General features: G+C 50.9%; 6 protein-coding genes and 1 non-coding gene across 7 annotated transcripts; 3 read left to right on the forward strand and 4 right to left on the reverse strand.

Annotated features, from left to right (window-relative positions):
• Positions 1-96: 96 nt before the first annotated feature.
• On the forward strand, positions 97-1,436 carry COCSUDRAFT_25723 (NDPK I). Its single transcript, XM_005644203.1, has 4 exons — positions 97-282; positions 508-623; positions 727-815; positions 1,013-1,436. Exons 1-4 carry the CDS (start codon positions 190-192, stop codon positions 1,165-1,167), a joined length of 453 nt encoding a protein of 150 aa, XP_005644260.1. The 5' UTR covers positions 97-189; the 3' UTR covers positions 1,168-1,436.
• A 68-nt stretch (positions 1,437-1,504) lies between these two features.
• Positions 1,505-4,433, reverse strand: COCSUDRAFT_19462 (nucleotide-binding domain-containing protein; the record flags this gene model as incomplete). The annotated part of the gene is made up of 12 exons (XM_005644204.1): positions 1,505-1,654; positions 1,774-1,904; positions 2,014-2,102; positions 2,240-2,324; positions 2,479-2,654; positions 2,814-2,989; positions 3,192-3,365; positions 3,462-3,551; positions 3,652-3,705; positions 3,830-3,943; positions 4,035-4,142; positions 4,242-4,433. 12 exons carry the CDS (start codon positions 4,431-4,433, stop codon positions 1,505-1,507), a joined length of 1,539 nt encoding a protein of 512 aa, XP_005644261.1.
• Positions 4,434-5,114: 681 nt separating this feature from the next.
• On the forward strand, positions 5,115-9,728 carry COCSUDRAFT_19297 (acetyl-CoA synthetase-like protein; the record flags this gene model as incomplete). Its single annotated transcript, XM_005644205.1, has 13 exons — positions 5,115-5,219; positions 5,307-5,384; positions 5,470-5,612; positions 5,804-6,024; positions 6,252-6,507; positions 6,752-6,924; positions 7,318-7,492; positions 7,631-7,757; positions 7,979-8,177; positions 8,535-8,683; positions 8,836-9,000; positions 9,072-9,284; positions 9,636-9,728. Coding segments are annotated over 13 exons (2,097 nt in total), but the record flags the coding sequence as incomplete, so codon positions are not given.
• COCSUDRAFT_t60 lies at positions 8,337-8,408 on the reverse strand. Its single transcript has one exon. It is a non-coding gene; the product is annotated as a tRNA-Trp (tRNA).
• A 158-nt stretch (positions 9,729-9,886) lies between the features above and the next one.
• On the reverse strand, positions 9,887-13,907 carry COCSUDRAFT_48839 (hypothetical protein; the record flags this gene model as incomplete). Its single annotated transcript, XM_005644206.1, has 8 exons — positions 9,887-10,554; positions 10,868-11,039; positions 11,417-11,619; positions 11,963-12,075; positions 12,314-12,450; positions 12,837-12,881; positions 13,152-13,343; positions 13,797-13,907. 8 exons carry the CDS (start codon positions 13,905-13,907, stop codon positions 10,409-10,411), a joined length of 1,119 nt encoding a protein of 372 aa, XP_005644263.1. The 3' UTR covers positions 9,887-10,408.
• A 1,580-nt stretch (positions 13,908-15,487) lies between these two features.
• On the forward strand, positions 15,488-16,161 carry COCSUDRAFT_19317 (ribosomal protein L17; the record flags this gene model as incomplete). The annotated part of the gene is made up of 3 exons (XM_005644207.1): positions 15,488-15,601; positions 15,749-15,829; positions 16,003-16,161. 3 exons carry the CDS (start codon positions 15,488-15,490, stop codon positions 16,159-16,161), a joined length of 354 nt encoding a protein of 117 aa, XP_005644264.1.
• Positions 16,162-16,918: 757 nt separating this feature from the next.
• On the reverse strand, positions 16,919-17,827 carry COCSUDRAFT_58454 (hypothetical protein; the record flags this gene model as incomplete). The annotated part of the gene is made up of 4 exons (XM_005644208.1): positions 16,919-16,936; positions 17,171-17,264; positions 17,384-17,577; positions 17,756-17,827. 4 exons carry the CDS (start codon positions 17,825-17,827, stop codon positions 16,919-16,921), a joined length of 378 nt encoding a protein of 125 aa, XP_005644265.1.
• Between the last annotated feature and the right edge of the window lie 3,087 nt (positions 17,828-20,914).

The raw sequence follows: 20,914 nt of genomic DNA on the forward strand, positions 1-20,914 counted from the left end.
TACACCACCCCTGGGATTGGGGGATTGGTACTATATTCTGATGGAGAGCTGCAAGCCGCAGGGCGCTGTGTCAAAGTTCGTAGAATCCTCGCTACAATTGCATTGCCACATTTCCTTGTGTTTGCGGTCTGTTTAATCACGCCGCTTGACTCATCGCCAGAAAAGTGCGAGGATTCCTGTCCAGCCAAAATGGCCAACAACGAGCAGACCTTCATCATGATCAAGCCCGACGGCGTCGCCCGGGGTCTCGTTGGCGAGATCATCAAGCGCTTTGAGGCAAAGGTGTGCCCAGAATGGCGTAACTATATCGGATGGGGGTTCTGCTTGCTGGGTTTTCTCTTAGATATGGGCCATCCCATTGACTGACCATCACCTTTCTACTGCTGGATTAACGTGTTGCCGAGCTTGGTACCTGTCACTCAAAATTTTCAGGACTTTTAACCCCATCGTAGATGGCTTGATTATGTGCTTCAGCCCATCGACCTTAGGTAAGCCCGTTGACTGCAGGGGTACTACCTGCGTGCCCTCAAAATGATGAACGTGCCCAAGGAGCTGGCTGAGGAGCACTATGTCGACTTAGCAAGCAAGCCCTTCTACCCTGGCCTGGTCAACTACATCGTCAGGTGAGGCTGGCAAGCTCAAATCTTGAAAAACTTCTGTACCTTGCAGCACATGATGAGTTTACTATCTCGACGAGCTCGCTGATCTGTGGACTGCAATTCGCAGCGGCCCTGTGGTGGCCACTGTCTGGGAGGGCAAGGGCGTTGTTGTCACTGGCAGGAAGCTGGTGGGCGCAACAAACCCCCTGGCATCAGGTAAGTCATGGTTCTAACCTGTGTGATCTCTTGTCAATTTATCACATTCATTACACACAATGTTAAGCACGGGCAGGTGAGGGTCATACCCTTGTTGGGCATTTCTAATGTGACTAGTCCTGATTAGTCTGCACATGTGCATCCACCGGACCACAAGTTGAAGGGCAATATCTGAAGCGTCCCGCTGTGTCCTGCAGAGCCTGGCAGCATCCGTGGAGACTATGCCATCGACGTGGGCCGCAACATCATCCACGGCTCAGATGCCGTGGAGAGCGCCAAGCGCGAGATTGCTCTGTGGTTCCCAGACGGCCTCGCTGACAACAAGCCCAGCACACAGTGGATCTACGAGTAGGTGGCTAGATGGCGTGCTGCAAAGAATGACCGTCAATGCAGCGTTCTGCAAAGAATGAATTGCTACCAATTACTCTGTACTGAGCTAGTATCCACAGTAGCTCATTGTTTACGATAAATTTAACAAGTCTTCAAAGGTCCGTCAGACTGTGGTTATAAGATCGAATGCATTGCAGTGCACGGCAGAATGTGCTGCAAAGGTGCAATCGGCCTGACAGTGCTGTGGTGTCAGCAGTAGGCTTTACAATGTAAACCTTTTGTGTGCAGCTCACTTGATAGCATTTGTTCTACTGCACAGGCCTCTAGTTCATGCACTTTCAATCTAGATTGGTATGATTTTAAGCTTTCATCATTATCTTATCATGATCAAGCTTTCCTGTTTCCAGCATCTTCTGGATGTCTACAAACTTCTCGCGAGGCTTTCCTATATTCTGCCCCTGCTGTACTTCTGCTGCATCTATTTGCTGCCATGCCGGAAAATCGACCACCTGCATTGAACACACGCAAAACAGTCACACAGGCTGCCGGTTTGCATTTGCATGATAAGCCCAATGCAGCAGTGCAGAAAACAGCGGTCCTGGCAAGGGTACGAAGCGCAGAAATTCACCTGCACATTTCTGTCCTGCAGACTTTCTCTAAGGGAAGGAGTTCCTGCGCTCTCCACTGTTACTTTTGTTAGGGCAGCTGAATCCTCCACAATTGAACTCGTGGTCTCCTCTGCATCCACTAGATTGGTACCTGGACGTGACCAAGAATTCCATGACAACACATAGGGACTAGAGCAGGCTGATTGAAGATGTGCAGAGGCTGCTAGCACGGCGTGCTAAATGGGATGTCAGTTTCTCACCAATGATGCCAGTGGGCCCTCGCTTTGCCCAGCCCACCACATACAGCCCAGGGTCGGGGCTGCCATCTGCTTGCAAAGCCCTGCCTGCCCTGCACATCCAGCATCCTCTTTAAGCTCCACAGCATGCATGCCTTGCCTCTCCCCTCAGGTCTTCTTTTCATACTCACATGTCACCATGCCGTTGTCATATAAGTGGTGTTAGACTGGGAAGCAAGAATGTACATACCTGTGTATTACTACTCCCCTGGCAGTATCGAAAGCAACGCCCTCAACGGCTTTGGATTTGTACCCAATGCTTGACAGCACCATGTCTGCCTGTTATTACGCACATTGTCTTTGTTTGTTCCTTTCCATGCTCGCAGAATGCAGAGCGTATGAGACTGGCCAGCCAGCTGTAAGACTTATGGATTCCATAGGTTCCTGTGATGATGAACAACCCAAATCCACGCATCTGGGTAAATCAACGCACCCGCAGAACCTCATATTCCCCTGTACCCACAGCCTGCTGAGAACCATCTCCCTTAGCCTGCAGTACATTAGCCTCCAGCTTCACAGCGCCCACTGTAGTACGTTCCTCATCCCTGGGCAGAAGCTCCAACGGCGTGCGCAGGAAATGCAAGTGCAGTTCCCTCTCTGCACCCCTGCACCATGCAGAACCGCTCAGTTCAATATATTGGCCAGGTCCATGATAAATTCTTGTCTGCTAGGGTTTTGTTGTTCTTTTGTCTTGCCTGAAGATAGCGATACAAAGTGCTGACGCCATAAAACAGAAAAAGGAGAAGGGATCTGGGGTGCCTTACTCTGGGGGGCTGGCTGTAGCAGCACCCTTCAGGATGTCAAAGACTCGCTTCTTGATTCTGGATGCTTTCATTTCAGCCATGTCCACGTCGGTGGGATTCAATTGCTCCTCAGGTATCACAATCCGCACGCCCTCCAGCTTAGTGATCTCGCGAAGCTCCTTGGCGGTGAAAGCTGCCTGTGGCATGCATTCAGTCAGAAGCCTGACGCATAGCAATACTGCAGAAAGAAGGAGTAAATCCATTTGCTCCATATTGTCAAGGTCATTCTAATGGCAATATGGGATGGCGAAATGTTCCTAGGTATTCTTTCTTTCCTCCACATGATGTGCGCTGCTCTAGCACGCCTACTATGATGGCATTGGTAAAAAGGAATGATACCTGCACAGGCCCTCTTCGGCCCACAACATGCACTTTTTTGACAGCGCTGGTTTTCAAGGCGTCCAGGGCGTGTTGTGCAATGTCAGTGCTGGCCAGGCTTTCAGGGGTCTTCAGCAAAATTCGCGCACAGTCCAACGCCACATTCCCCAGTCCAAATATGGTCACCTCTTCAACCTGACCAGGTTCACACGATTTCAGCATTTGCTTGAAATTTCATTCTGCACATGTTATACCAGCAGCAATATAATTCTAAGGATAGAAATTACACACCTTTGACAGGTCGACAGGCAGCTTGGCATACTCGGGATGGCCGTTGAACCACCAGACAAACTCCCGAGCAGACATCACATTTCTGAGATCCTGCAGGACATTTGTTGAGCACAACTTGCATGCAATTCACTCGATTCAGGAAGCAGAGCACAAGTGCAGATGGACAAATCAGCTAAGACATGGATCCCACCTCACCAGGAACCCCAAGCTGCCTGTTGCTCTCTGCGCCATATGCTAGTATCACCTGAATGAGTAAGATGCACCATGTCCTGCTCAGATAATTACCTTGCGGCAGGGGTGAAAATCACCAAATGTCCTTTGCATGCCAAGGGCTCTAAGGTAACAGTAAGTGGCAAGAGTCGGCTTACTGCGCTGTAGATTTGGCGCAGCTCGATCAGTTGTATGTCTTGGCCAACGTTCACATTTCCCAAGAAGCGCACTCTCTCATCTTGCCCAATTCGGGTGAATTGATTGATGACATTCTACAGAATATCAATCCCCATTTCACTGATACCATAACGCATGACGCTTGTACTCATAATTTAGCAGTCTGATCACAATGAGAATTCTTACCTTGGTGTCCTGATGATCTGGGGCCACACCAGAGCGAACCAGACCAAATGGTGTAGGCAGCCTGTCTATGATGTCGATTGTTGCCTGCTGTCCAAACTTCTTGAGAAGCTGCAATCCCAACACCATGCCTCATTTGCAAGCGAGACAATGGCATGTTTCCTGCTCTGGCCTTCACTGGACTGATTGTCTCAAAGTGCTGTCACTTACCAAATTTGCAGTGTAGAATCCTGCAGGACCACTTCCTACCACGCCAAAATGATACTTTGTGTTATCATGGGTGCGATCTTCGACTGCAGAGCAGGCACTCCTCAGGAAAGGGAGGCTCACTCCACGTGATATGGGCAGGTAAGGGCTGTAGGGCTTCGATCTACTCAACACCCGCACAAGCGATTGCAGCATTTTATGCAAGATCTACACATGTATAAATGCAAGATGTATCATGATATATTGACCGAAAGGGCCCTTGTGATCATCCAAAATTGGTCAATGATGGCGCCAAAGGGCTTCTGGATGTTGGTCTCCCTACGAGTTGATGCTTACAGAAAGAGATCAAAATTATAATTTTTTGAACGATGGAATTTCATCTGAAGGAAAACTTGCAAAGTTCTGATGACTCAGACGCACGTGCTCCCAAGGTTGACAAAGCTTTGCTTACAGTCTCAAATCTTTCATCTGGATTGTACAATTCTGAAGTCTGATCCTAGATGGGTTTTCTAGGATTGGTCGTATAGTTCTGCCAACTTTCATTTACTTTCTGAAGCCCAATGCTCTACATCTGAAGTCGACCATCCGTCCTTGAAACGAGACATATCAGAAGCATTAATTTATATTGTCGATGAATTTCGATCGTAATAAGGTGAAACTTGAGGACTTGGTGGCGCATGGTCTTTCTGATGCGGAAGCCAGGGGAGTCTTCGTCAGCATTCAACAATTTCTCGACAATCCCGAGCAGAGGACCCCGATGGAGGTTGTTCAATACATACATTCCTTGAAACTTATAAATTTATCTTCGTTCATATGGGTGCCAGTCGTTAGTGATCAGCGCATCTGGGGATCTGTGACTTGTGATGGCATTGGCAGGTCTGGAGGTATTTGTCGAAGTACGTTTTGCAGCCCGATCACCCCTTTGCGCTGCATAGCATGCTCCTGAAGTTGGTGTTCAGCAGCTGGAACGCAGAAGTGAAGGTAACAAGCTGTTTGTTTTTGTTTACAATGCTGATACACTTGACAAGCGCAAGTGTGGATCTGAAGTGTTGAGCGCCCTGTTGGCAGGGCCCTATTCCTGTCTGGATGCCAACATCTGAAGGAATACGCGACACCAACCTGGCAGCTTTCATGAGCAGCTTTCAGGTAAGGACAGACCTGCAATGCTGCCCAAAAAGTTTATGTTTATGCACGTGTTGGTGATGAGGAGCCCATGCTGGCGTCTCGTCAGGCGGAAGAGTGGCTACGGGGTAAGACAGGCAACCCTCAGGTTGACCTCGACCTGCTACAGCGCATATCACACAGCGACCCGGAAGCCTTCTGGCCGCCAGTCCTCGCCCACCTGCGAATCCACTTCCACCAGAGGCCTTCAAGGTGAGTTTGCGCATTCCAAACAATGCTGTTGTCAAATAATAGAGTGAATTGTCGACCTCTCACCGTTACCCGAGTATCAGAGTAGCACTGGCTCTTTGACAAAAGTGAAAGGCATGGCAGCAACCACTGCGCCATTGACTTCTCTTGGGAGGCTAAACATGTGCTGAATATGTACTGCGGGTGTTGGACAGGATCTTTGAGCATGCCAGCAACCCCGATGACATGAGGTGGCTGCCGGGGGCGCGGCTAAACATAGCAGAGAGCGCGCTCTGCGTGCGGGACCAGGATGCCCCCGCGCTGTTGTGGGCAGAGGAGGAGTCTCCGGACATTATTCATGCGCTTACCTTGGGAGAGCTGCGCCTGCGCGCGCAGCACTTTGCCGCAGCCCTCAGAGCGGCCGGCCACACCCCAGGTCGGTTACTATGCCTTCATTCCTACCTCGCATCATGCACAATTTCTCTTGCATTCCTTACATGAGCCTAGAACAGTGCAGATGGACATCGCGAACGGAGTCTGTTCCAGGCTCTTTTGTACCTTGCTGCTCTGGGGCCAGTGTTTTGTATCAATCTGCTTCATTCTCAGTATCATATTTGTGCAGTGTGACAAAGAAGTGAAGTTGTGGGCGGTGCATACACGCAGGCCAGGCTATCGCGATAGACATGCCGATGACCGTGGAGGCAGTGGTGGCCTACTTTGGCATCGTGCTGGCCGGCTGCGCGGCGGTTTCCATCGCGGACTCCTTTGCGGCGGCCGAGATCGCTATGCGGCTGCGCATCTCCAACGCGGCAGCCATCGTCACACAGGACGTCATCGGCCGCGGCAAAAAGCTGCACCGTCTCTATGCGCGTGTAGTGGAAGCCGATGCCCCCCGCGCTATTGTGGTGCCCGCAAATGCGTCAGCCGGCCTGCAGGCAAATCTCTCCACACTTGTAGTGTTGAGGAACTGCAGAGATGTCAGTCGGTCTCCATTCTTGGCCTGTAGTCAAATTTGCTAAATTCTCATTGTCAACGAGGGACTGCAGAGTAGTCCTTGTGTTCAAGCTGCGTTGCTGGCCTGGAGCAGACCTCCTACATCCTTATACCCACTCACAGGCTGTTGAACACTTACAGCATTCAAGCTTGGTAAACTACAGGTAGAGCATCTGTGATGGGTTTCATGAGGGTTTGGTTGGATTGGGGCAGGTGTCTCTCAGGCGTGGGGATGTCAGCTGGGAAGACTTCTTAAAGGGAGCACCCTTACATGCCAGCTTTCAGGCGCATGTCGCCGATGCCTCAGACGTTACCAACATCCTCTTCTCTTCAGGCACCACTGGTATGGTGTCTTGACATCACCTCGGACACTGTTGCTATAAGTCAGAAGAAATTTCCTGTGGGTCCAGTAAATGAAAATTTTGCTCCGCCCAAGAGGAGCGCGAGAGAAATTGGGGCCAACATTTTATGGCCTGCCGAAATCAGAGTCGAGGTGCAAAAGCAGGGGCTGGGGAGATTGCCACAACGGCAAAAGATTTGCCACGTCGACAGTGAGGACTTGTGAATTGCTTCAATGTTTCATGCCACATGAAGTGCAATGTCATTCACGATAAACCTGCCTGGGAAATTAGCGTTTGGCCATAGGGCAAAAATATTTCACAGATAGGTGAAGAGTGAAAGTTCTTCAAGCGAGTCCCTACGTGGGACCACTCTAGCGATGTGGCTGGTGCGGCAGGTGAACCCAAGGCAATTCCTTGGACGCATGTGACCCCGATGAGGTGCGGGGTGGATGCATGGGCGCAACAGGATGTGCGACGGGGAGATGTGGTGGCCTGGCCCACCAACTTGGGCTGGATGATGGGCCCCTGGCTTCTCTATGCTGCCCTTCTCAATGGCGCTGCAGTGGCCCTGTTCCAGGCATGCACACTCTCTCGTTGCAATCCTTTGCACTGGACCTCCTCACTGCCATTGCTACTCTCAAAATGCCTCTCATGAGGCTGATGAGCTCTTATGCTGGTTGGAGGGTTGTTGCTGGAGATCATGAGAAGGCAAAATTGTGTGCAGGGGTCGCCACTGGCGCGGCCGTTTGGGATCTTTGTGGAGAGGGCGCAGGTGAACGTGCTGGGCTTGGTGCCTTCCATTGCCAAAGCCTGGAGAGCCAGCGGCTGCATGAAGGTAATGCAGAGCTTTGTGACCTCCTCCTGACAGGGCAAGTAACACCCCCTTCCATTCCTGTTTCCTCACAATCTATCCAAGATGCTTGAATTATTCATTTGAGAGCGGCATGTCAGTTACGGAGTAAGCAGACCGGTCATCTACCGCTCCTGGGCCGGGGCGCCATTAAATATGTGATCCTTATTACTAAGTTGCAAGAGAGAGTCTTTTGGTGCGTGCAGGGGCTGAAGTGGGCGTCGCTGCGCTGCTACAGCTCAACAGGAGAGGCATCGGCGCCGGAGGACTACCACTGGCTCATGGCGCGTGGCGGCTACAAGCCGGTGATCGAGATCTGCGGCGGCACAGAGATCGGCGGCGGCTTCCTGGCCGGGTGCATGCTGCAGCCGCAGAGCCCCTCCACCTTTTCAACTCCCACCATGGGTGAGCCTCCTTGTCTCTATGTTATGCTGTTCACTTCTGCGTGGGCAGGGGGACGTTACTTCAACCTTTACAGTCCCCTGTGCTTGTTTAAAATCTGGGTAACCTGAAAGAAGAGTTCTGGTCTTGAGAAAATCAACAAAAACGTGAAATTAGTGGATGTGAGGCGTGAGAGATTTGAACTCCCAACCCCCCGATCTGGAGTCGGATGCGCTGCCGTTGCGCCAACGCCTCGAACACTTGTTGATTGAGGTCAATTTTTGCAAAACCTAAAGGAGAAATGGTGGTGTTTATATTGTTCTTCTCAGCATCTACCTGACTTGTATCTGTGGCTGTTTAACATCTTGGTGGCCGATGCAGGGTCCAACTTTGTGCTGCTCACGGCGTCCGGCCGGCAGAGCATGCACGGCGACCGTGCTGCTGTGGTCGGAGAGCTGGCTGTTGTGCCCCCACTGCTGGGCAGCTCACAGCGGCTGCTCAACCGCGACCATCACAGCGTGTACTACAAGGTGAGAAAATTGCCTAAATGGATCTGGAATTTCCAGGCTGCTTCCATAGCATGTCCCTTGCCACTCCTTGAAAGCTGTCGTCCACAGTGCATTGTATGAGCCAGTGCTGAGTGGATTGGCACAAACGTTCTCAGCTGGTTTCTGCATTGCAGGACATGGATGTTGTGGCGGGGACGTATCTGCCGCTGCGGCGTCATGGGGACGAATTTGAGCGGCTGCCCAACGGCTACTACAAGGCTCTGGGGCGCTGCGATGACACCATGAACCTTGGGGGCATAAAGGCAAGTTTTCTGCTGCCTGCCTGCCTGCCTCTTGATGTGCAGTGTGGCCTGACTCGGGCAGAAGCTTTGACTCTGGTGAGGTAATATTCACTTCTTGTGGACACCAGGTGAGCTCTGTGGAGCTGGAGAGGGCATGCATGGAGAGCGTTCCCTCCATCATAGAGGCGGCTGCCGTCAGCGTGCCGGCACCGGGCGGCGGGCCTGAGCAGCTCGTGCTCTTCTTGGTGCCCCGGGGCAAACGAGAAAGCACCGACGCCGTGAAGCGGCAGTGCCAGGCAGCCATTCGGTCCAAGCTCAACCCGCTCTTCAAGGTGGAAAGGGTGCGCCCTGCAGTCTCTGACCAAGACACCAGTGTCAGTGTCTTACGGGACTAGCGGGCTATCACTTGTGACAGTGCCCTCTGCTGTTCTCAGTGGGCTGTGTGGCTGTGCCCCGGATGAGTGGAGAAGTCTCATGGAGGGTTGTCATAATTCTAGCATTTGATGTGTTCTGGGGTGCTTGCATGAGCAATGCTGACTGGGGTCAGGTGTTCAGAGCACACTTACATGAGGGTGTTATTGTATCTAAACAGCAGCGCAAGGGACCATAGGTGTCAAGTTGCATGCCGTTCTGGATAATTGGTGTCTGCCTGCAGAGAATGAGGACAGTGAGGTGTGGTGTGATGCTCTCAGGTGTTGTGGCGTGACAGTCTGCCCCGCACAGCCTCCAATAAAGTCATGCGGCGATTGCTACGGGACGAGCTGAGAAGCCACTCGCGTTTGTGACCGCGTGCGTAAATGCAGCTCAGGAATTGACACTGTGTTGAGCATTTCTGAGTGCCGTTTTCGCCATGACTTCCATATCGAGACTGAGTGCCTAGTCTGCTTTGTCTGGCCCCATCATGACATGATTTGCCACAGGCTCTGTGCCATGAGCTAGAACAGTACTAGTAGTTTCCCTTATAACATTTGCAGAGAGCATGGGAGGCTATGTCGCTCTCTCGAATACCATCTGTACCTTAGACTAGAGTGTACTTGAAAACTGTATCCTGTAATCACTGTACTGTAAGTATTGCTTTTATACAGTTCTTCCCTCTAGGTGCGATCGCATATTTAAGCGAGTCTTAGCATGTAGCACATGCTGTGCGCTCTAAGATGCAGGAGGATTCTGTAGCTAACTGATAAGCGCCTAATTCAACTCTACTCTGTTACAGTGAAGTACACCAATGTCATATCCTGCACTGAAGTATTATCTCCTTTCCAAATAGATGCAATATCCTAGAGTACCGCTTGCCTTGATTATGCAGGGAATAGTCCGATGTGTATTTTGTATAGCTGAATCTACTGATCACCTCAACACTCCTTCCAATCACCTATTAAGGCGTCACGCTACAGTAGTCAGCCTTACGCTGTCAGTCCCACAAAGTCACACACAATGTCTTCTTGATTTCCACAAGCCGCCACCGCTATCCCAGGTCGATCACATTCTTGACCTGCGCCTGCACCGGCGCTGCCTGGGTAGAGGGGTCCTGCGCACGGAGCCACTTGGAAGCCCCTGTCCTGCCCTCGCTTGACCCCGGCTGCGCTCCCAGTGCTTGTGTGAGCTGCGCGCCTAATGTCAAAATGCACAGTCATTGTAGGAGGGAGCATTGCACGCATACAGCCCTAAACTTGCACTATGTAGCATAAAGACAGTCGCTTAGCAGCCCTGACCGTGACATGAGATGATTACTGTCTGACTGTAAAGACTAAACACTTCATTGTTGCAGCCCTGACTGCCTTCATTTGCGTTATCTAAAACATTGAGAAATAGTAAGCAGCCTATCTGAGCATTCATCGGTCTGGCAGGCTACAGCTAAAGTGCCTGTCTGGATGCCGGGGTCTAGAGGTGCAATTACATCTGTGGAGTCAATGTAGAATCACACCTGACAGGCTGCTCAGGTCTGGAGATGCGGCAGCTGCCTGGTTGGAGCTGGGCACATACTGCAGTGCGTTGGGGCAGATGCCTTTGCACCAGGCCGCGGCCAGCGGCACGCACCGCTGCGTGCACTGGCCGCTCGCGTCCAGGCAGGGAGTGTCCAGCGCGCACATGTAGCCCTGCACCCCAGCCCACGTTAAAATATGCCATAAAAAATGTATTCGTGTGTGCTTTTTTTCAAATGCAAATCTGTGGGCATGTGTGCAATTGCATTGCACTTTTCTCCCGCCAGACTCACAGGGACTATCCGTTATGGGTGGCAGATGTTTGTCTTCAGCCAAAAAACTATTCACTTAGTGCCTCTAGTCAAGACAGCGACGAACGCCTAGACTACTTGTCAGTGGCGGCTGACGCCTAATTCCAGCCTGGTGATGTATTGCATCTCTTCAGGAGAGAGATCTTCTGCACTCTGTCTTTATTGCACGCAGAGGAGCTCCAAATGTTTGCAGGACAGTCGGCCACCAATGCAAAATGGTGACAAATGATGACATAATACCAGGGGGCAGTCGGCGTCGACGACGCAGGCTGCGGCGGCGCAGGTGAAGTCGAGGGTGAGGTAGCCGTTGTTGTCGTACGAGTTGGTCGCGCACCGCGCCAGCGTCCCCAGATCCGCGCCCTCCGGGTTGAACCCGTTGCACTGCAGGTCCGGCGCCACCGGGAAGGGGCCCCCGCCGCATGTGTTGTTCGCGCTGCACCGCTCTGCACGCCGGCATGACTCAATCACATCAATTTCTGCTCGTGCCTTCTTGTCAGCGGTGCATGTTGCATCAGATGTTCTAAATCAATGGGCGCTCCTCTGTCCACGGGTGCTGCTGAGTTGCTGCTTGCTTGGCTTCCTTTCCACCATAACAGACCAGCCATATTGAAAATAAAAGGAGGGATGGCTGATTATCAGCTGCACGCACTTTATTCCATGTGCCCAACTGTGGCTTAGGTTATTGCTCCTCAATCACCTTTATGTGAGCAAATGCTCTGGCCAGATAGTAGTCCTATGAACGAGAAATTGTTGAGAGGCAAAGATGAGGGAGCTCAGAGGGTGCACCCGCGTTGGCCATGCAGGAATCGCCGATGTCGCCGCCGGTGAAGCCGGGAGGGCAATAGCGTGCGATGACATACTCGCAGCCGGAGAAGGGTGCGCGTGAAAAGCGCGAGGGGCTGCATAAAAAATGCCTCCTTAATTAGGTGCTCTCGCTATTGTAATTCAAATCAGGTAGAGTGCACAGACATACAAGCCACTGCGAGCGCCAAAAAAGGAGGATGGGCAACTTGAATTGAAATTTGCAAGGCACTGAAACCCAAAAATCACCTTGCTCTGCGTCCCTTTTCTGGATGCCATTCAGTCTTCACCTTTTTGCATGCAAGGCAGTGTAAAGGAGCCGGCACTGTGACAGACCTGCTTGTAGGTATTTTCTTGCCCGGTTCAGGCTGGTAGATGCACAGGTTACCTCCCACACTGTCCGTAACGCCCTTGCATGCACAGGTGTCACCCTCTGCCTGGGCGCACGCAAATGTGGCCACAGATATGTACACCTGCACCCAGCAATGTTGTCTGATGCGCATGCAAGAAAAACTTAAAGATCTGCACGCATGGGTGAGGGATATTGTTAATGTCATTCGTATGACACGCTCTTCCTGCCAGAGGCAAGGTGCGTCTGCAGACAAGCTGCATGTGAAGGCTGCCAAAATTCTACCCTTTGTTGGACTCGCCAGATCCAAGCAAGACCCAACCAACCGTCGGCACGGTGCTCAGTGTATGTACCGCCCCCCGCCAGCCGGGGCTAGGGATATATTTGTGGGAAATTCTGTGGCAATCCATGTAGTGCATATGCTTCTGGGAGGGGAGGGCTTGCCTGATCTCCAAAGCTCAAGGGGTTGAGATCCTTGACATAGGAGACACAAGAGGTGTATGGTGCCACCAGCAGATCCCAGCTGGGGTCTGATCCATCAGTGTTCCACATGCCCTGCACGCACACAGCCCAGCGTCAGAAACATTGCAACATGCCACTCAGACAGTATCCCTACACCCTTTGTCCGAGCCATGCCTGTCTTTCGCGCATCCCTGCTATGCATGCTGAACAGGATGCCCGATCTAGAGGTCATCTGGTTGGTATGACCAGAGGAATACATAATAAAGAGACGAGTGTTACTCCTGTTGCACACTTGCCTGGCGGGACAGTCAGGAGATTTCGACATTTCAGATCCCCAAAAGAGCTGGCACACACAGATTTTACCTGATTGTCCAGGCGGGGTGGAGGCCCAATCGGCGGCGTTGTCTTGCTGACAAACACCCCGATGGGCTTGTTCATCATCCCTTGTGTCAGGGTGATGCTCATGTACAGCGATGAGCTGTCAAACCAGTATGTCAGGTTTCCAAAGGGCACCTCCTGAACCCCAATTGTTGTGTCCAGCTGCCCGATCTCAATCTGCACAACAAACCTGACTTGAATGACCTTTAACATCTTTTAGACGCAGGATAACGGACCACATATGAAAGATCCTACCCTCTATCACACTTCACGTCTTGTGTGGCATTCAAAACCAGTGGTAAGATGTATTTGTGCTCGATTTGAGTGTGAAACCTGTTTGAAGCCATAGCAGGCCTTGTTGGTGGGGGGCGGAAGGCATGCCGGGCAGCCCTGCCAGCACTGGAACCGCTCTGAGCAACCCGCTGGAGAGTCCTTGGTGCATTGCAGCGGGCACGCAGCATTCGCCTAAAAGCACAACAAGCAGAACGCTTCAGAGCGTGCAACAAAGCTACATGTCCTCATTGACAGTCCTCAACGGTCAATCCAAAGGCCTTCACGCCATAAGAAATTGTGCAGGTTTTTTTCCCCTGCTGCAGAGCAATTGCTGAGAAGTGAGTCTGAGAATCATACCTGCGGGATGACGCAGCCGTTCAAGGTGGAGTTACGGGTCCAGGGGTTGCAAGTTTGACCGTTTCCTTGGGGAGCAGGCACATTCAGGTTGCTGTTGCTTGCTGGCAACATCTGGATTCCCGCTGTGTAACTGTTGCCAAGACCCGCTTGACTCTGAAGGCCTTGCCCCGCTGCAGAGGGCACATTCTTCAAGCTATCCCCCTGTGGTGGTGCCCAACCTGCCATGTGCACAGAGCTTGGTTAGAGCTGGCACCCGTTTTAGTGTCCAAGAAGGTGACTCTCAAACAGGCCTTGGACCATGAATATGCATAGTGCCCACCTGCTTGATTGAGCAGTGCGTTCTGCCCTCCTACGTTGGCTTGCGGCTGAGAGGACAGGAATGAAGTGGTCTGCAGGACTCTTCTGACAGGTCCTGATAAATTTGAAGCTGCTGCACAATGGCTTAGAAGACTGATGCCTATTGCTAACACCAATCCTATGTCTACTGAGCGCATCATACCCCTTTGATGCAGAGGCGTCACTGTTTTGAAGCTACAAATCCAACGCATGCTACATTTTCATACGTGGAGGTCTGAACGCACGATCTTCGTCTTTCAACATTTCTGCAAGGCCTTAAATATGTTTATTTCACAGGATTTTGGTAAGTCTCAAGCGGTGCTTGTCCTTTCTTGGGTTTTTGTCACGGGAAGCCCCTTACTAAATGGCAGCTAGTCAGAGGTCGAGAACCCAGACAGCGGTTTGTCTCTCCTAGCTATCCACAAATGTGCTCTTCTGCAAATCACTAGTGTAATTGCGGAAGCAGCTGCCACAACAAATTCAATAGCAGGACGGCATCACACAGAATACATCCACTTGACACACATAAGGTCGAAGTACCAGTAGAGCCCGGTACTATCGGTAATCTTTCGCATCTACTTATAGGGATGTCAATGCTTTTGGTGTCAAGTTGAGACTCTCAACGTTTGTTTCCGGCATTGCCAGCTGCTTCCGGAGGCCTTCAAATCCGAAGCTGCCAGATTTGGCAAGCATTCAAAAGGTTAGTAATTGATGACGTGCCCTCATCCACTCCAGAGCCGCAGCTTTCCAAGGGCAAGGCAATGCACGGGGTGAATTGAGCTCAGACAACCCCCATAAGACTGCCACTCTCCAATGGCGTTCAACATGTCAGCCCTGCGAGCTTCTGTGGGAACCATTCCTGTGCGACAGACTGTCAGACAGCCCCAGAGATCGGCCACTGTCTCTATGCCCTCATTCAGTGGATTGGGGGTTTCTGGAAGGCTTCAGTGCGGATCAGAAGGTATTTTCGACCAACAGGATCAGCTTGTATTTGCATTTTTATGAAGTGCGCTGCGGCAGAGATACACATTGCTCTTCTGTTTACCTTATTGGAAGAGTCTAGCTTGCATCTGTGTCTCGTGGAACAAGAATTCAGTGAAACTGTAGCTCGCAGGGAATTGTCAATAAGAATGTTGATCTCTTTATCGAGTGCTTAATTGACTTTGTACAGACTTTGTCCTTGTTTTGGCCGTGAAATTGTTGCAAACGTCGTGGCCTGTAGAAAAGATTCCCTTTGCGATCTTCTTGTAAAGGAGATCCTATCAAGGTGCAGTGGTTCGAGGCATGATTGACTTGCAGGGTGCACAAGGAACAACATCGTGGCCTTCCCCCAGAATGGAGCCAAGGTTTTTGCCATGCGTCACAGAAAGCGGATCGACAGATTGGGCAGGCCAGCAGACCAGAGGAAGGCACTAGTACGAGGACTGGTGACTGAAGTGCTCCGTCACGGCAGAATCACAACCACAAAGGTGCACCCAGACAGAGCCTCTTGCGACACTTGCTTTTGGGTTTTTTCACTTCCCTGCTAAGCGCCCAAGGATGGGGCATGCGCTCTCTAGTCACAATAGAAAGATCTGGAAAGCCAGCGCCACTGACGTGTGCTCTGTGTGGTGCAGGTAAAAGCAAAGGCAATCAGGAAGTACGTGGACAAGATGATCCAGCTGGCAAAGGACGGGTCTCTGCATGCTCGGAGACAGGTGCGGCGCTTACTACTTGCAACCTTTGGCCCCATCTTGACACCCATTTGCTTGACTGTGCAGCCTGATAGTTCCCATTTCAATTACACGCCCAGATTATCACTGCTGCATGGGTCTGATGCCCAATTCACATTCCATGCAGTGTGCAAGACTGAGATTGAGCTTTTGTGCAGGCGCTGGCGTTCGTCTATGACCAGTCCATTGTGAAATCGCTGTTTGATGAGGCTCCTGCCCGGTATAAGGACCGCAATGGAGGCTACTGCAGGGTCATCGCTGAGCCACAGAGGCGGCGCGGAGACTCCACAGAGATGGCAGCAATCGAGCTGGTTTGAGGGTTCCATCACACAGAGCTGCAACTGGGCCTGCTGCCGCCAGTACAGACTGTCACAGTGTGCTTGTTTGCGTGCATGCAGAGCAGGAAACTAGCTTTGACGTCTTTGACAGACACCTCACGCATGCCAGCAACGCCTGAATCATCAGCTTCTCTGGGATTTGTATTATCTGTAGAAGTGGTGATGAACATTATTTCCCTGGAGTGCTCCTATTTCTGAGAAAGAGGCAATGACTAGTCCTGGCCGGTTGACGTCAATGACTTTAAGAAAATCCACGGAGTGCCTAATCAGACCCAAAATGTCTGTGGCTTGCATTATTTGGCATGCAGTGTTTTCCGGGGCAAAATGTGGCATATGCCACATCCTGTACATACGGATTCCAAAAAAAGGTATTTCTCATCCTCCTAATTCAAGTAATATGCATGGCGCCATATGACGCCATTACTTCAGCTGCCAATGGAGTAATCAATTCAAATTATGACTTCAGCATATTGTCAATATATCAGTCACTGAGAAATTACGGTAACACTGCAATTTGGAACCTGAACAAACATGTGTCTGACCATGCATGCTGAATAAGCTTTTCTCCACACAAGCAGCAGACTTGCAGCAGCAGCTTCAATATTCTTGAATGAAACGCAAGCTCAAGTGCTTCAAACATGAGAATCGGCAAACTGCAAATTGTGTCAACTTGGCACTGGTGGCAGCCAGCTCAATCAGTTGTTGAGGTAAGGATTATAAGCTTTGACATGTCTCATCAAGCAATGACTGTCAGCTGACAAGAGCAGGAATGCAACTTTCAATTATTCCAGTCGATTGGCGGCGCAGTTGTTGATAATGACTGCCTCTCCTCAACAGAAGTATCTATATCCCACCACTGCTCTTCCAAGACCTGAGGTGTGGGCAGCAGTGCAGCAAAGTGAGTAAAGCTTCACACCTCCTCAACAAGACCTAGTGCCAAATATTCACAATGACATCTTAGAGTGAGGTTGGCTTTGTCCTGGCTCACCTGTGCAGACTTCGACTGTTTGATGAATGATTCCCACTCGCGCATGGCATCTTTGTCATACTCCCACCGGGGGTCAAAGACCTCCTCTGTGCTCCTGGAGTCGATGCAGCAGCTCACTTGTGCATACTTTCTTGCGAAAATTGTTCAGTGTGCACTTTTGCGCGTGACAGACTCTCAAGCGTTTGCCACTGAGATGTATGATGATTTACCGACCTGCCCATGTCATCATTGAGTGACGTCTGTGGCTCGTCATCATAAGTCTCTTCCGATGTGCTGGCAAGTTCATCGTCACCAACCACGCCAAGAGCCCGCTCAAATCTGCCGCGCTGTGCAGAGAGGCTGCGCTTGGAAGCCTCCAGGGCCTGGCTGGCCTGTACCTTCTCTGCTTGATACGCTCGCCTTGTCTCCTGCATTCACATCGGGAAATATGTCTGGTACGGCACAGCAGATTTTATCCCTTTGCTGTCTTGGGAGGTCTTTATGGCGTACTTGGACAATAGATAGAGTGCAATGTAATGTCATCAGCCTGCTTCCCTTTGCAATTTGTGCCAGCGGTTCGCATTAAGGGAACGCGTTAATCAGCACCTGATACCAGAAGCTCGCGCGATGCAGGAGCGTTGACAGGAGCATGCCGGCGAAGAATGTCCAAACGTGCATTGGTGCCAGTGACTGAGCACTTCTCCATGCTCCTGTGAGATCTCAGGCAGCTTGAGCTTTATCCCAGCACAGCTTCGCATGCAACAAATGGGCATGTCTCAACAGGCATGTTGATGCCATCAGGCACCCATCATGAGGTTCTCAACAACACAATCGAATAGCGTTGTAAAAACACAGAGGAAACTGAAATGACTGCCATTCATGCACACCTTCTGGGGAGTACCACGGTGCGGGCTGCACCACCTGAATGACCCTGCCACCTCGAAGACCCAACCATCTCCTGGGAGTCCTCTCGTATCGCACTTCTTGTCTCCATTGCAGGTGGGGCACTTTCAGATGGTGCAGTGACAGCACCGCCATAGCAGCTGTGCCCAAGATAGCCTGCATGATGAAAAAAATTGTCACGCGCTGGGAAGCTCGTGCATATTTGCTCCGTAGAACCGATGCCCTCTCCCTGGTCGTGGTTTCGTTCTTTGCGCAAGACTCTACCTGGGATTGGTGAGGACTCTGTGCGCTGGCCAGGCTTTCATCTGGCATGCTTGGGAGGCGTGAGTCTGCATTGCCAGCGCTCTGCACGGCTTCCATGCCTTGTGGCGAATGACATCTCTCTGATGTGTAGTTTTCCCTGAGATGAGCTGCTGAGACCTCGAGTGAGGCGCATCGAGAAACTTCATTGCAGAAGGAAATTTGCTCTCCTTCCAAGGTCCTGCTTTTATGTAAAAACTTGGACGGAAGTGGTCCCTGCATGAACCAACGGTTTTCCTCAAGCTGTGACGGTTGATGCTGCAAGAACGGATATTCAAAGCATCATGAGACCTTATGAAATGATGTCAAAAATTAGATGCACGTACACAAGGTAAATCATGACGATTATATCCTACAAATACCATTCTGATCGCAAGTGCATGCCATCAGGGTTCCATTTCAAAAGCTGTAAGTGTTCAGATTTGCAGCAAACCTGTATTGCTGTGTGCGTGATGGAATGATTGTAATGCGCTTTCTGTATCGAACCCACAGAATATTGCAGATTACCTTGAAGGTGTCCCATACTTCAACGGCAAGCAGTGTCACATCTGAGTTTTGCGAATATGAAGTAACGTGTGCAAGGAATGTAAGCGGATCTTGACGCGATAAATCATTACTAGTCAGCTCAAGAACTTGCGTTTGCAATTGGCCCCAAGGATGTCCAGAGAAGCTTCAATTGTCACGGAAACCCACGTGCAGTCACATGCCTTTCGATCGTTTCAACACACCGTTCCTGCTGGTCCAGGGACATTTCTGAATCAATTCACCAAGTATATATATTGTGCATCTCGATTTCAAGTATGTGCCATGCACGATTTGCTTCCATTGCAAATTAAGTTGTGCTGTCTTCCATGAGCATCAAACTTGTCCAGACTGGGCTAATTTCGCATTGGCCGGTGTTATCCTGGATTATATAATCGCAAGATCCAAGAAAATGAGTTTTTGCTTGATCTGATTGATTCCAGAATATGATTTTCTGCACGGACAGCTGACAGCTTAGAGGAAGTAAGTTCAGGAATTTCTGTACTGTACATTACCAGCACTGTCGGGTGATTGCAATTTTGACTCCGAAATGCTGAGTAGCCAATGGTCATGGCTGCAATAGAAGGTTGCCGGCCTTGATCACTGCTCAATGAACCCTTTAGCGGGACAAAGCTGCCCTGTCATATGAGCATGGTTGACACTCACAACAGAAGGTGTCATGCCCACAATGCCAGCTCTCATGAAACTTGTTGCACCACTAGTAAGGGCTGGCCAGCTTCTCTTTGGACAGCAGAAAGCCGTACAATGGCGGCATTCTGGCTGCTTGGACTCATCAACAACTCAGGTGAGCTGTCGGCTGTCCTTGATGGTAGACTGAATCACTGAGCAACTATCCAGCTCTCCTAAAGAATTCTTTTGAACATTTCACTGGTGTCCACAGCATATGTGATAATGATCGCTGGCGCAAATGACATCAGCGACGGTTCTGTGGGGCTTGTGTATTTCTGCGCAATATTTCCGACGCTGCTGGTCAAGCTGACAGGTCCTTACTGGTGAGAACTGTGACGCCTGGACATGACAGGAGGTGCTCATCTCTCTGTGCATTATTCCTTATGTACGAAGATTCACCCTCACATCACTGCACCATGTGGTGCCAACAACAGGTTCCACTACACATCCTACACCGCGCGCATGTGGCTGATAGCAGTCCTCATGGGCATCGCGTACACCACCGTAGCCTTCAGCAATCGGCGGTCACTGCAGCTGCTTGGAGTTATATTCAGTGCTTTGCAAGGTGGCCTGGGAGAGGCCTCCTGCCTTGCAATGTGCACCTTCTTTGACAGCCGGGCAGCTATCACATTCTGGTCCAGTGGGACAGGCTTTGCTGGTACACTCTCTTAGAGACACCTTTCTCAAGATTGTGGTGTAGCTGTGCTCCTCTGAAAGTGATTTGAATGGATCTGTAAGCCTTATCGGCTTGACATCTCTGGCGTGATATCTCTTTTTATGTTGCATTTTCACAGGGGTGGCTGGGTACACCTGGGTGGGCGTCCTCCACATTCTGTTGGGTTTCAGCTTCAGGACAACCCTTCTGATTGCAAATGCCACCGCGATAGGGTGGCTGGCGGTGTATTACATCCTGTTGCAGCCACAGGTGGCTACCTTGCTCCCATAAAAGTGCCTCTTTCACTCAACGTGTGCAGCGTGCCTCATTGGTGATGGCCTGTGCTGGCACTTGTCTGACATTCTAACATGCGAGACATGACACGTATCCAAATGCTGGCAGCAGGCGCGCTCAAAGAGGAGAAGCGAGGATGTTGTGAGCCTGGAGGCCAGCAGCAGCGCAGAGCAGCTGCAGAGGCTGGAGCTGCAGCATGCCCTGGACAGCAACAGTGCTGGCATTGAGGACCCCAGCCTTCAGGCAGAGCAGAGATCTGTGGAGAGCACCCTGCTGCTGCCCAGCCACAGCCTGGACTCAGGGCCTGCCTCGCCCTCAAAGCAAAATCAGAGTAAGGCCTCACGTACCTGAATATTCCAGCCCTGACCACCATGATCTCACCTGATGAAAGGGCATTAACA

This window comes from Coccomyxa subellipsoidea, assembly GCF_000258705.1.
Source record: "Coccomyxa subellipsoidea C-169, whole genome shotgun sequence".
Lineage (NCBI taxonomy): Eukaryota > Viridiplantae > Chlorophyta > Trebouxiophyceae > Coccomyxaceae > Coccomyxa > Coccomyxa subellipsoidea.

Excerpts from the sequence above, each read along its gene's own strand:
- COCSUDRAFT_25723 (XM_005644203.1), top strand. The coding sequence starts at position 190 with ATGGCCAACAACGAGCAGACCTTCATCATGATCAAGCCCGACGGCGTC. Across the intron at positions 283-507 it reads TCAAGCGCTTTGAGGCAAAG|GGGTACTACCTGCGTGCCCT; the intron begins GTGTGCCCAGAA and ends CGTTGACTGCAG. Across the intron at positions 816-1,012 it reads AACAAACCCCCTGGCATCAG|AGCCTGGCAGCATCCGTGGA; the intron begins GTAAGTCATGGT and ends TGTGTCCTGCAG.